This window comes from Mesocricetus auratus, unplaced genomic scaffold (assembly GCF_017639785.1).
Source record: "Mesocricetus auratus isolate SY011 unplaced genomic scaffold, BCM_Maur_2.0 Super-Scaffold_100006, whole genome shotgun sequence".
Lineage (NCBI taxonomy): Eukaryota > Metazoa > Chordata > Mammalia > Rodentia > Cricetidae > Mesocricetus > Mesocricetus auratus.
In genome coordinates, this window is record NW_024429190.1 from 94,943,443 (window position 1) to 94,957,064 (window position 13,622).

Below are 13,622 nucleotides of genomic sequence, written 5' to 3' on the forward strand. Positions count from 1 at the left end.
TCCAGGTGATTTTCAGGGTGAATTTATCATTGATTTCCATTTGCTGCCTCATCAGTTACAGGGTTTTAAAATGAATTATTTTGGAATGCATACAGTGTGACATGTTTTAAAATTATGACTACAGCTGTTTTCTGGAATTGTTAGTAATCAGAAACTAGGACTTCTAAGTTAATTCCCATAATCTTTTTATTTGGTTTACATTACTATTTTGGTGGAGTTAGTTCTGTTTTTATTCAGATATCGACAATCGTTCAGTTTTCCAAACTGTACTGTATATAATTCCTTGTTCATACAAAACAGTTACTGCTTTTTCAAGAATCATATTAAGAACTTTCTGGCCTACTTTAATAATAGTTCTGAGAGTTTTTTTATATGTTTTAAAGGATGATATTTTGGCTTGTCTTTCCTAAACATTTTTAAAACACATATTGATTACTTATTGTTTATTAGTATTTGAAAGTGAGGAATTAAAAGTTGACTTTGGACTCTGTACAAGGACCAGGTTTGCTAATTAGCTAGTCTTCACTCTAAGGTGGTGGGTGGATGGATGTCATGATGTCATGTGGCCCTCAGTAGCAGATACAGGTTTTTTCTAAGTTGCCTATAGCATCTCCATAGAAGAAACCTGAGTTTTGCTTAGGAAAGAAAGAAGTTTCTATTCATTACTTTTGTTGCTTTGATCAAGATACCCAACAGAAACAGCTTGGCTTGGAGATTACAGATCATCATGGTCGGGAAAGCATGGTGGAGCAGTTTAGTTGCTGGAGCAGATTGGGTACCAGAGGCTTCTCCTGATGGCAGGTTAATGCCAGAACCAGGACAGCCTAACTTTTGCAGCCAACCTCTTTCACTGGCTTCCACCACTTAGTACCCCCTTCTAAAAATTCCAGCCTCTGTTAAAATAGCCCTACAAGTGGAGAATAAGATCTGATTGCAAATATGAACCCATGTGAGATAGTTTGGATTTGATCTTTAACATCTGGACATTTTAATTGTATTTATTACATAGAAGTTCATTAAATTCTCACACTAATATATCCTTTTTTGTGGGGGAAGCAGACAGGTTCTTTCTATGTAGCTTGGAATGTCCTGAAAACTCACCATACAAGTCAGGTTGACCTTGAACTCACAGAGATCTATGTTTTAATTGTTGCTGCCGTTTAGTCCAAGCTGTCCAAATCAACAACTGCTATCAGCGGCAAGCCTTTAGGCCTCAAGAGCTACCTGAGGGAATTCTATTCCCTCAGACACCAACTCTTTCAAATCTAGGAAGGGAATTTATCTAAATCTCTGTCCAACTAAAGAACTCAAAGGTTGAGGTGGAATTGTGCTCCACAGAGAAGAGCCTTCCGCTCCTTACAATCTCTCCAGAAGCCCTCTTTCTTCACCTCACCCCTCCTTACAAACCCTTATCCTGCTGGCTCCTCCCTACAACTTCCTGTCAGCTAGTTTCGAGCTCCACCTTCTGACAGCGGGCAGGTGAATTTTATGTAATTAAACACATCCTTGTAACAGAGCATAAACAAAAGTAACACACCTTAAAACATTCTACAACAGATCTGCCTGCCTCTGCTCCCCAAGTGTGAAACACATAACAAGACAGTAAGAAAGGAAAGAACCAGAAAACTTAGAGGGTTGGACAGTCTTAAGAAAAATAGCGAACTCTATTTTATTAGTGCTCTAAGCAGGTTTAGAAAATAATTAGTGAGAAAAAAACCAGGGCTTTTTTTAATCCATTGTCTTTGACTCCAAGGCCGATGCATGTGTTCTAGGAAAGCCCTTAAAGGACAGTGTCTATGGGGTATGTGAAGGGAGCTCTGTTACCATCCAGGCACACGTTGGCCCCGCCCCTTGGGGACCTGGCACACTGCATCGCCCCTTTGCACATGGAGCAGTGCCCCGGCTCTACACGGTGCACTTCCACCCATTCCCACTCTCTCTGACATTTTTCTGAGGAGGCAGGTCTCTCTGTCTGTCTGTCTGTCTGTCTGTCTGTCTGTCTGTCTGTCTGTCTCTCTCTCTCTCTCTCTCTCTCTCTCTCTCTCTCTCTCTCTCTCCCTTCCTCCCTCCCTCCCTCCCTCCCTCCTTCCCTGCCCTCTCTCCCTTCCTTTCTTGCTGATGCATGGATAAAGATTCACGGGACTAGGTTTAAATACAGGTTAACTATAATTTATTTCGGGGAGAAGTCACTTACACAAGAAGCAGATGCTTGCTGGCAGATTCCCCCTCTAAGGATCAGCACAGGCTGCTCCTTGTGACATGAAAGAGAGAGCCACCTGGCTGAACCCCAGACCTAAACTCATTCCCCATCAGTCCTCACCTGTGACCACGCCCAAATGGGCATGGTCAGCACTACAGGTGGAGAACGGGATGGGTATCTCACTACACCTTCTCCCAGTAAACTTTCTACATAAGTCCTGCACGATGGTGTGTTTGTCCTTTGCCCGCCACAGGACCCCCAAGGTCCCCTTCATGCCACATATCATAACAAGCTGCCTATTTTCTCTTTACCATTCACCATTCCCATCCTCTTGGCCAAACCAAGAAGTGGAGTCTGCTTCATTTTCTTAGGGTGCTGGGGTTCACACACATGGCTTTGCACTCTGTTAGGCAAGTGCTGTACAATCGGGTCACTACCAGTTCTTGGAATCTGTTTTATTTGTTTCTTTCTTTATTTTGGTTTTTCAAGACAGGGTTTTTCTGTGGCTTTTGGAGACTGTCCTGGAACTCACTCTGTAGACCAGACTGGTCTCAAACTCAAAGAGATCCACCTGCCTCTGCCTCCCGAGTGCTGGGATTAAAGGATGTGCCACCAAGGCCTGGCCGGAGGCAGTTTTATTAAAGTTCTGTTTATGAGTTTGGACAAAGTCCTCCTTTCCATAGGAATGTTTAAAATTGTTAACTGATATATTTGGCCAACCAGTATAAAATTATTAAAGACCATTACTTGTAATAAGGATAAACACTATTTAATGGAACTTGTTATAATACCATGTGTACAAATGCACATATATATATGAATGTATAATATTCATGCATGCATATGAAGAGTACCTGGATATGACAGCAAGTTTACTTCATTCTGTGTCATATCCACTGTCCAAGAAAAGCACCATATTTACTTAGGTAAACAGGAAATACTCAGCTTAATTCATAGATGAAATGCTTTAGCAGAATGGCTAGCTTATAGCTTGGGATGACATACAAGTGTTAAATAATTAGGAGAATTATGTGTCACAAAGGGTAGTAAATTATATGTTGTATGAATCAGTCTAAAGTGTATGGTGTGAATCTACAATTCCTTGCTGTTTGTAGGCCCAGTATAATTCAAGCAATGTCTTAGCAGTGTTAAATTTGGAACTTGTGAAAATGTGTTCAAATTGGAATTGCTAATGGGTTTGTGAATCCTGAAAAAGATCAGGAGAAAGAAAAGCGAAAACCAACCAACCAAACAAACAAACAAACAGAGCTTTAGTGGAGGATACTATACTACCACAGAGCAGTGAATGAGAATGGGAAACAGAAAAGCACTGAAGTATTCACTAAGAAAAACCACAGATTGTAAAAAATGTTGAGTTCACTCCATAGTACATACCAATAGGATAGAGATTGCTTAGAGCTGAATGTTTTTAAAACAAAATGGAGAAAATCAGAAAAATATAGTGTTTTTGTTTGTGTATTGCCTCCCTTTCTCTTCCTTCCTTTCTTCCTTCTTGTATTTTGGGCTCAGGTAATGAGCTATGTCTCAGTAGGTGCTTAGCTCAGCCCTGAATGTTAGCTACCATGCCTAGCTAAAAGTAATGTTTTTACGTGTGTGTGGTGGGGAGGGTGGTATAGAAAGACATGTCCAATGTGTTACTTGGGTTTAATGCTAAGTTTAGACAGGTTTACAGATAGTATTTTCTCAAAGTACTGTGATGGGTTGTTCCATGTCAACACACATACAGTTTTTCTTTTAAGATGCTTTACTTCAACCATCTGTTAAGATCAACCAATTTCTGAAAAACTGAAAATCAGACTTTAAAAGTCTCTACTTTTTATACCTCAAATGTTGCTTGAACTATTAGATTTTAAACACCATAGATCAGTTACAGACATTAGTTACTCAAAATTGTTAGTTTACATTGTGAACTATATTCAATGTGATTTGCTTATTCTCATATCCTTGAACTTAGAAACACACACCCCAACTACTTTTGAAGGTAAAAAGAAGCCCTTTCCCCTTCCTATGCTGCTTTTCTTGAGATGCCTCCATGGCCAAGCTCTAGCCTGTCCGGACACAAAGCTGCTTTGTTGACATCACTGATGACACTTGTCAGCACAGGCTGCCCAGTGCTGCCAGGACCTGTTGCTAATCATTTCAAGTACCGATGTCTGTTGCAGCTGCTCTGGAACTCATAGGAAGACCTCAGTTTTTTCAAACTCATGGGAGACCCTCCTGGGTAAGATGGCATTACCAGGCTTTCCAGTGGTTAAATGTAGGTATTACATATCAGGCTGGAAGTGTGCTTTCATGCCTCACTAAATAAACAAACAACATTGGAAGAAGGCTGGCTGGCAGTAACTCTTCTATATTTTCAGTTGAGAAGGCGTATTCATCTTTAATAAATGCCAATGTGGACTGGGGATGTAGCTCAGTGGTAGAGTTCTTGCCTAGTGGGAACAAAACCCTGAATTCAACTCTGTCTGAAAACACATCCTTTTTTGTGATTTATTGATGAATACATTAGCATTATAAGTGCATTTAGAGTTCAAAGTCTGAAGAAACTGCTGATACTTCACTCAGTAAAAATCCAGATTATTTGGGCAGTCAACTAAAGTGCTTATGTTTTGTTCAGTGGATGTGCTTTATATCTTATTTCTTATGTATGTGTATATGCTTGTACTCAAAACAGTGTCCAACATCAATACATACTACTTTCTTATATGTGAATTAAAAAAAGTGGTGTGTGATGTTTTCTTAGTATTATTTATTAATTTGACAGAGAGGGGGGAGAGAGAGAGAGAGAGAGAGAGTGTGTGTGTGGTGTGTGTGTGTGGTGTGTGTGTGTGTGTGCAGAGGGCAAAGTTTTCTTCTTCCACTGTGTTTGAACTCAGGTCATCAAGCTTGGGAACGAGTGCTTGCTAAACCATCTTTAAAAATAAAATGTTTCAGTCCATGCATAATTTTCTCTCTTTTGTTTCTGTGTGTCTCAAAAGTATTTTCTAATTTTGTCCTAGATACTTTCATCTTAGTCAAGGATAAGCAGAATACTACCACTGTGAGTGTCTTATTTAAGGGAGGAGTAGGCTTACTAAATTAATTCAGGTGGAGACTATATTATTCATTAAGCTCTTATGCTTTGATCTAAGTAAAAGCCCATTTCCCCTTTAATCTTCTACATCGAAATTGCTAGTCTTTAAAAAAATAAAATGCAGCTTTTAAAAAAAAGTTAAGCTGTAGTAACAACTTAATTATTAACAATTCCTAATTATCTTAGGCCAACCTATAGTTTCCACCATTTTTTACAATATTAGTTTGGAGTTTGGGGGGATCGCCCAGTTGGTAGATAGAGTGCTTGCCTCCCGTGCCTGAAGCCCTGGTTTGGGTTTCAACTCCCTTGCCTGTAATCCCAGCACTAGGGGCTGAGGTAGGAAGGCCTGGGATTCAAGGTCATCCTTAGCTACTATGTAGCAGGGTTGAGTCTAGTTTGGACTTCATGACACCCTGTCTGGGGAAAAAATGAGTATATTGTGCTTTTGTTTTTAAATGGACTACTAATCCTAATACCCTGATAATAAAGAACAGTGTTGGTATCAAATAAATTCTTAAGAATGTGTCAGTACCATTGTAGCCTAGAGCAGGGGTTTGACAGTTGACTGTTGGCTGCAGAATTTAACTTTTAGAGGCTATGGTGTGTTTGAAAGTATTACAAATGAAGTCATTACGCCATACCACCAGCTCACTGCTTCTCTAGCTTCTTTGTGAGTGCTCTGCTTTACTTGATTACCTGTCCCCCCAACCCCTGTTCACTTCTTCCTCCTTACCCCTACTTTTCCTTCCCAGAGTTCTGCTCTATAGCTCAGACTGCCTTCTGACCCCTTTCTTTAATGTCCCTTGTGCTGGGATAACAGGCATGTGCTGAGATCTGTTTTGATTTCGTGATTACATTCCTTTCAGGAAACTGAACTAGCCTTGCATTTATAGAATTAATTCCATTTGTTCATGACATATTTTGCTTTTTAGAAACATTGAAAGTGATTTTAAGTATTATGTTAAAATATCTTTGTTGTGAAGAATATTGGTCACTTTTTACCTGTGTTATTTTTTGTCTTGTCAGGGATGTGGACTGACAGGATGACTGTGAAAAACTTTAAAATTTAAATTCATTTTCACTGGTAGTCATAGGCTTACGTGGGGTATTATTTGTTTAATCTTAGATGAGTTTGAAAACTTTCTAGTTTTAGAGAAGTTTCTCCATTTTATGTAAGTGTTCAAATTTGTATACATAGAATTGTATGTGTGATTGGCTCTTGATTATCAACATCTGAGAGATTTTAATGGCCCTATGTTTTCACTCCTGGAACTAATGTTGGTCTGCATTCCCTGTCCAACTTTAGCAGTTATGCTACATGTTTTCATAGTTTTCTAAAGAACATGTTTGTTGTTTGTTTTTATAGAGACAGGGTCTCTCTATATATATGCCTGCCTGGCCTGGAACTAGCCTGCCTAGCTGCCTCCCACTGCTGGGATTAAAAGCAGTTGCCACCACTCCTGGCCAAAGAAAATGTTATTGGTTATTGATTGTCTTTTGCTTCATTACTTTCTGATCCTTATGGTTTAGTTTGTTTTCTCTACTTGTTCTTGGCTTATTATGTTCTGGTCACAGTGTGATGTCTACTTATGCCAACCTTTCTAACCACCACTTTCCCAAAGCACTGCCTTAGTTGCATTCCATAAACTTTGGTCTGTGACATCATTCTCTCATTTACGGGTGACTTCCTCTTTAGCCCCATGCAGGGTTAGAGGTTTGCTTTTCTTTCAGTTGAGAGATTAGACCTGTTACTCGGGTGATCCCGTCTTCGCAGGACCTAGTTTGTGTGTTCAGTCCTTTGAATAGAACAGAGCTTCTTAAACTCTTAACTCCTGTGTTTCCTGCTTGCCTGTTTCTTCTGTGACATCAGTGACTCAGTGTGACACCTTTTGTTATTGTCACATACACCCCTGAGCAGACTGTTAATTTCACTTTCCTGGTCAGTGTTTTTTCTATTCATTAATTATATTGGATCATTTCTGTTGTTTTCATGATACTAATTGAAAGTCTTTAAAGTAAACATAAAAATTTTCAATTATGTTTACCTTATTATCTTATTTATTTTGGAGTAAGACATTTTCTTCTATTTACTTAAAGAGTTCAACTTTACTTTTGAACATTTTTTTGATAACTTAGTAATGTATCTCTTCTAGTTAATTCTAAATTCTGTGCCATTTGTGGCTTTGAAGTTTGTGTGAGTTACATTTTTCTATTTGAAGTTTTTCATCTTGCTTAAGTTCTATAGTGAAATACACACAACACACACACACACACACACACACACACACACCCTTTTTCCTACAGTAGAGAAAGGTCTAATAGGCTTCAGGGAACAAATTTTGGATGGAAACCACAGTTGAGTTAGGTGTTCAGCAGAGGCTAGTTGGAGCCTGGTGGATCTGCTTTTAGTTTATTTCCTGGCTATCTTTCAAACTTTGATAAGCTGTTCAAGACCAATTGTGCTCTGGGTGTACCTAGGAATTTAGATGCAATTTAATGGTTTTCCTGGTATTTCTCTCTCCCCCCCTCTACCCCTTTCTTCCCCTTTCTCCCCCCCCTCCTCTTTCTCATGTCCCACAACTACACCCACAGTCATTGCAAAACAATATGTGCTGTGTTTTCCCTTATTCCTTGGGGTTCTGTACAGTAAGCAGGAAGATAATTGGAAATAGGTTAAATTTTCAGAGCCTGTTTTTCTCAAATATATATTTTTTTGTAAGATTTACCCTGCATTGATATGTCATGCCATTAGAGTAGAGTTGGACTTCTTATTGAAATTTCTTTCCTTTCTCTTTGCTTCAAAACCATTTTCAAAATTAAATGTTCTGGGGCTGAGGGGGATGACTCAGTCAGTTAATCACTTGTCTGGAAAACACAAGGATCTGATTCTTGATTCCCTAGTGCCCACGTGAAATGTCAGGTGTGTGGTAGCACCCGGGAGGCAGAGAGAGGAGGCTATCGCTAGCCTCATTGGTAAGTCGTAGGCCAGTGGATGCCCAACACACACTCACCCCCCCCCCCCCCCCTCCTGAGAACTTTTGCTGTTATTAAGATACTGCCTTTCCTCTCAGGTTTTATTGTCAATACCATCACTAGTAGAAATGTTCATTTATCCAGTGCTGAGAATCTGGCAAATGCTAGTTTTAACTGCAATCTCTAGAGTTTGTTATGCTTTGCTAAGTAAGCTTTGGCCCATCTCTGCAGATTCTGATTGAATAGGTGTGTTCTATAACAAATAGCCTAACTGCCCCCCCTCTCCTATTCAGACACACCTGCCTCAGCTCAGGTAAAGCCACGGTCGTGTGAACCCTGAACAGTCGTGACTAAGGGTGATAGTCTCGGTGCTGTGAAAGCGGTGCTGCACTGTCAGGCTCAGTTTCTCAGCATCGCCTCTGGCACATTCTGCGTATCCATCTCTCTTGAGATTGTCTCTTTGAATCATTAGTAAATCAGTTCAGAAAAGACTAGAACTTAATAGTACCCTCTCATTTAACTCTGGTGTTTAAGGACAAAATCTTTTGTTTTTCACTTTTTTCTTACCCGGGTCCAGTCTGTAGTTAGTAGAATGCTAAACACGAACCTATCTATCATAAGCTTGAACTTGCAATATGTAGATTTATATGGCACCTTCTCATTAAGACATAGAGCATTCCCAGCTTCCTCTTCTATGTCCCTTGATGTCCCTCCTTACTCAGTACCTGTGTCTGTGTCTATCCTGATTTCCAGCACTGTATATCATTTGGACTCCTTGTTCAGACATGTAGAGTCATGTAACACATGTTCTCACATATCTAGTATTTAATCAAATGATTTTTATGGCTATGCTTTGATGAGTGTTAATATACTATTTTTGAGTTGTTTATACTCAAAATATGTCTAGATCAAAGAAGATTCAACTGACTTTCCCATTTTTCTTCGCTGAGTTCATTTCAAATGTTTTTGGGATGTTTCTGATGTTCTTTTCTAACTCTGTTAGTGGGTTTGCTGTTTCCTCGGGTTACCTTTGCCCCACCCCCTTTCCACATTTCCTGCTGCCAGTGCCAAGATAGGGAGTTTTCTGAGGTCTCACTTCTTGTTCTGTACCAGGGTTTGAGCTGGGGCAGGTGAAGGAAGTGAATGCTGGTGATTGTTGTATTAGTCTCTCATCTTTGCCTTCTCCTCCTGGTAGCATGATGGAAGTGGATCCCTGAATGACGTTGAGCTGTCATTGCCATCCAGTCCAGAGCCAGAAGATGACCAGATATATAAGGTATGGCTGGGCAGTTATGCTGAAGACTGCAAAACTTTCACTGTAAAAGTAATACAGCAATAACATTTTAAACTTTGAATAATAGAGATTTTAGCAGGGTATAGTGTCAATGTCTATAGATCCCACCAATCAGGAGACTGATTTGAAAGCTGCCTGTGCTACACAGTGGGTTCAAGGCCAGCCCAGAAAAATGTTGCAAGATACTGTCACAAAGTGTCTGAGATTGTAGCTCAGTGGCCAAATACTTGTTTAACATCCACAAGGCCCTGAGTCAGATCAATTTCTACTACAGAAAACAGGCCAGCCTAGAGCTTTGCATTCTGGGAAAACAATTACATCTCCTCTGAACCTTTGCTGCTGTATGAAATTAAAATGATAGCCCAGTAATGTTTTAAAGTATCCCTCCTTGTCAGTTGGAAAGTAATTTGCCCCTGTGTTATTACTGTTACTTATAACTATGAATAACAATTATCAAAATAAGATTTCCAATAAAATTAAAATGGTAGGAGGTGCTTCATATATTCATAAAATTGAAGAAATATTCAGGTAATTTCCGTATTTGAAAATCTAATTATAGAATCTATACATGTTTTAATAAGTGGTTGAAAATATTATAATTTTCATGATCTTTAGATTTTAGTGGATAGCTTTTACAACTGTTTCTCAAGTGTACACAGGTAATTTTTGATTCATTTAATATCTTCAAGATAAGGCATTTATTTCCCATTTCCAAGATGTAATTGTCCATGTTTGCTAGTCATTGCAATAACATATAACCTCAGAACATTAATGACTTAACATAATGCTAAATCTTACTTAAAGTACACATGGTCTGTATATCAGATGAAATTCTGTTTCATTTGTCTTCAGTCTGAGGGCCAAATTGAGTGATCAGCCCTGTGGTATGACATAACATTGTTGTATAAAGGAATAAGAACTTTGAGAAATTCATATGAATTCTGCTTGGACCTGGTATGTGCTGCTTCCTGATGACTTGGGTGATCTAGGCTAGAAATAGCTGAACAGAGGAGCATAGACTGCTTATAGGTGTCTAAGTAAATCCTAAGACTAATAGCATGGTAATTATGTTGGGCTACTAATCTGGCCCTTCTCGGTTGTTGTCTACCTGTCTTCACTCAGTCATTTCCTGTCTGTAGGTTTCCACATGACTGGTAGTGAGGGTAGTGTTCCATGTCAGCAGATCTGCAGAAGATTGTGGGTTATTTAGAAAACCATTTCATATTTGCATCCAGCTTAAAACCAGTGATTTAGATGACCTCGGAGAGTGTCTAAATTTTCTTCAACTTTCTGGCTGGCATTCCCCACCCCCTAAATTAAATATCTCCTCAGATTTTATCATGTTTTATACAAGCAAGGAATTCATTTTGAGACAAAGTCTTATGTAGTCCAGAATACTGTGTAGCTTGCCGTATAGCTGAGGCTAGCCTCTGTGTACCCTTGACTTCCATACCCTCCCAGCTTCACCTTTGAAGTGCTGTATTACAAGGAAGTGCCACCAGACCAGCCCAGGAACTTGCTGTGAAGAGACAAAACTAATTTCAACTTTTTTACATTGTCCTGGTCTCACTGCTTTTTGTTTCTAGTTTGTCCATGTGGTTAGTATTGCATGATAGACACATTGACAGTTGACATTAATTCATGTCCCTATTCCCTTTTTGTCTAGGTAGATAATTTATCATTTACATCTTATTTAAGTTGAGATGCAGTAGTTTATTGTGTCCTGTATTCACCATTTTTGATTCATAGCCATTGATCATGTCACTCAAGCTAAAACACAGATTTGAATTCTTTCATTTGATGTAGATCATCAAGTCTCCTCAAGGCTATAATTGCTCTATTGGTTCAGGTTCCTGTTCTAACCTGGAGTATTCCAGTGCCTTGGGTGTAGATTCCTAGCCCAATTTTGTCATTGTTAAAGTTTTCCTTCAAAGTCTCCAAGCCACCTCAAGTTCAAATCTGTTAATCCCTAGCTAAGGCCATGCTTTCCATCCATGGTCCTTTCTGATGGTGGTTATTGCCTAGTTTGTTAGCTAAAATTACTTTTTTTGGTTTGTTTTTTTTTTACTACAGCATGTGTGTGGCAGAACCACTGTGTGTAGACCTATGGTGTGCTGTGGTGTCCTCACTTCTGTATTGTGTGGTACTTTGAGTATCTTACATGGAAGCCAAAGTTTGCAGTGTTTCTCTGTATCTTCAGACCTTCCACTCATTTTCAGGACTTTCCTGGAGTCTGTTTCCTGACAGGCACATTTCCCCTATTGTCCTAGTTAGGGTTTCTATTGCTGCTATGAAAACACCATGACCAAACAGCAAATGGGGAGGGGGGAGGGCTTATTATGCTTACACTTCAGCAGTGCTGTCATCACTGAAGGATGTTGGGACAGGAACTCAAACTGGGAATGATCCTGGAAGCTGGAACTGATGCAGAGGCCACGGAGGGGACCTGGTTACTGGCTTGCTTCCCCTGGCTTGCTCAGTCTTCCTTCTTATAGAACCCAGGACCAGCTGCCCAGGTCTAGCACCACCCACCATGGGCTGGGCCCTCCCCTGTTGATCACTAAATGAGAAAAAAATCTTATAGCTGGATTTTAAGGAGGCATTTCCTCAGCTGAGGCTCCTTCCTCTGGTGACTCTGTAGCTTGTGTCAAGCTGACACACAAATTCACACAATACACCTGTGATATAAAGTGTTGTTCACAGAGTAGTGTCTGTTGTACTGCTGTGTACTGTATCTGAATGTCACATGAAACACATTTTCTTTAGCACTGTAGAAACCAGCCATGTCTACATAAATAATGGTTGCATGGTTTTCCATCAAGTTGCTTGTCATTTTGTAAACATTTGTATACTTGTAAATGTTCAAATAGCACCCTGACTGCTAGGTCTGATATATCATTTTTGAATAATCTTAATTATATTGGATATGTTCCTGCTCATCAGCATCTATAAAACAGTACTTTAGTCTTTACTGTTTCTCCAACAATTACCACTTGTTTGTGAGAGTTAACAGACTTTTTTGTTGGGGTCTTGAGTGTAGTTTCATACTGTCCTTGAGGCATAATAAGTCCTTCATCGTGTTTTCACTTCAATGTTAATGGTATTTATGTTTTAGAATTTTGTATGATGAGTTATGTATATCAAATCCTAATATCTCTATTTTCTGTACAGTGTAGAAGTGTGTCCTTAGTGTATTCATGTATCTTTCATGTTCTCTAATCCGTTTCCTCCTGATTTATAAAGTTTTGCTTTCTAAACTATTTTCAAGTCCAGCTTTTATAGTCTTTCCTAATTACACTATAGATGATAACATTTTTTATAAGCTCTGATTTTTCCTTGTCATTTGGATGGCTTAAGTCGTATTCCAAAAAACTTTGTTTAATCTTTATTTGTGATCTTTTATTAATGTACTTACATTTTTTAAAAATTAAAACACAATTTCTTACACGTATGTTATGCATTCTAATTATATTCACCCTGAATCTGTGCTTAATTGTATCTGAAAGAGATGTCATATTTTGCTCAGTAGTAACACATAATCATTATTTGTTCACATGTTTTTTTTTCTAGAAAAATCTTTCATGAGAATATACATTCTAATTTCTTAGAGTACTTCTTCAGTATATGTGTAGATGTGTATAATTGAGTATTGGTACACAGAATGGGCTCAGGATAGGTTAACAATACTTGCCATTTTGGAAATGTCATCAGAATATTGCTTAACTTGACAAAGGTTTCCATTTTACAGTAATGATTTGTTTGATGCAGTTGGCTGGTGCCTTTCACTTTGCTTCAGTCAGCACTTTTCAGGACAGTGGCTCATTACAGAACACTCCCTGGCACTCATCTGGCATATTTGTCTTTTGCTGAGTTCTGAACCAATGTTGAAATTTCTCCTGTACATTAATTACACCATTCCTTCGGTCTGCCCTGCCCTGACAGACAGCCTATAGGTGTTCCTTGAAATTTTAGTTGAAGTTAGTTGTGCATAGTGATTTCCTTTACTGTATGACCTTTAGCCTAGTTTCTTTGTTATGTTAATGCAGAGGGATAACAGTACA

General features: G+C 39.0%; 1 protein-coding gene across 11 annotated transcripts in view; it reads left to right on the plus strand.

The window, feature by feature from the left end:
- Positions 1–13,622, plus strand: part of Ccser2 (coiled-coil serine rich protein 2) — a 110,248-nt gene that overhangs the window by 69,597 nt on the left and 27,029 nt on the right. For 10 of the 11 annotated variants that reach the window (XR_002384355.2, XM_040747677.1, XM_013118817.3 and 7 more), the window contains one exon: positions 9,463–9,543. The exons of the other annotated variant lie outside the window; for it this stretch is intronic. Coding sequence is in view for 9 of the 10 variants with exons in the window: in XM_040747677.1 (XP_040603611.1) it covers positions 9,463–9,543 (81 nt within the window). In the remaining variant the exon portion in view is untranslated. The remainder of the gene's footprint in view (positions 1–9,462; positions 9,544–13,622) is intronic. 11 annotated transcript variants of the gene reach the window in all.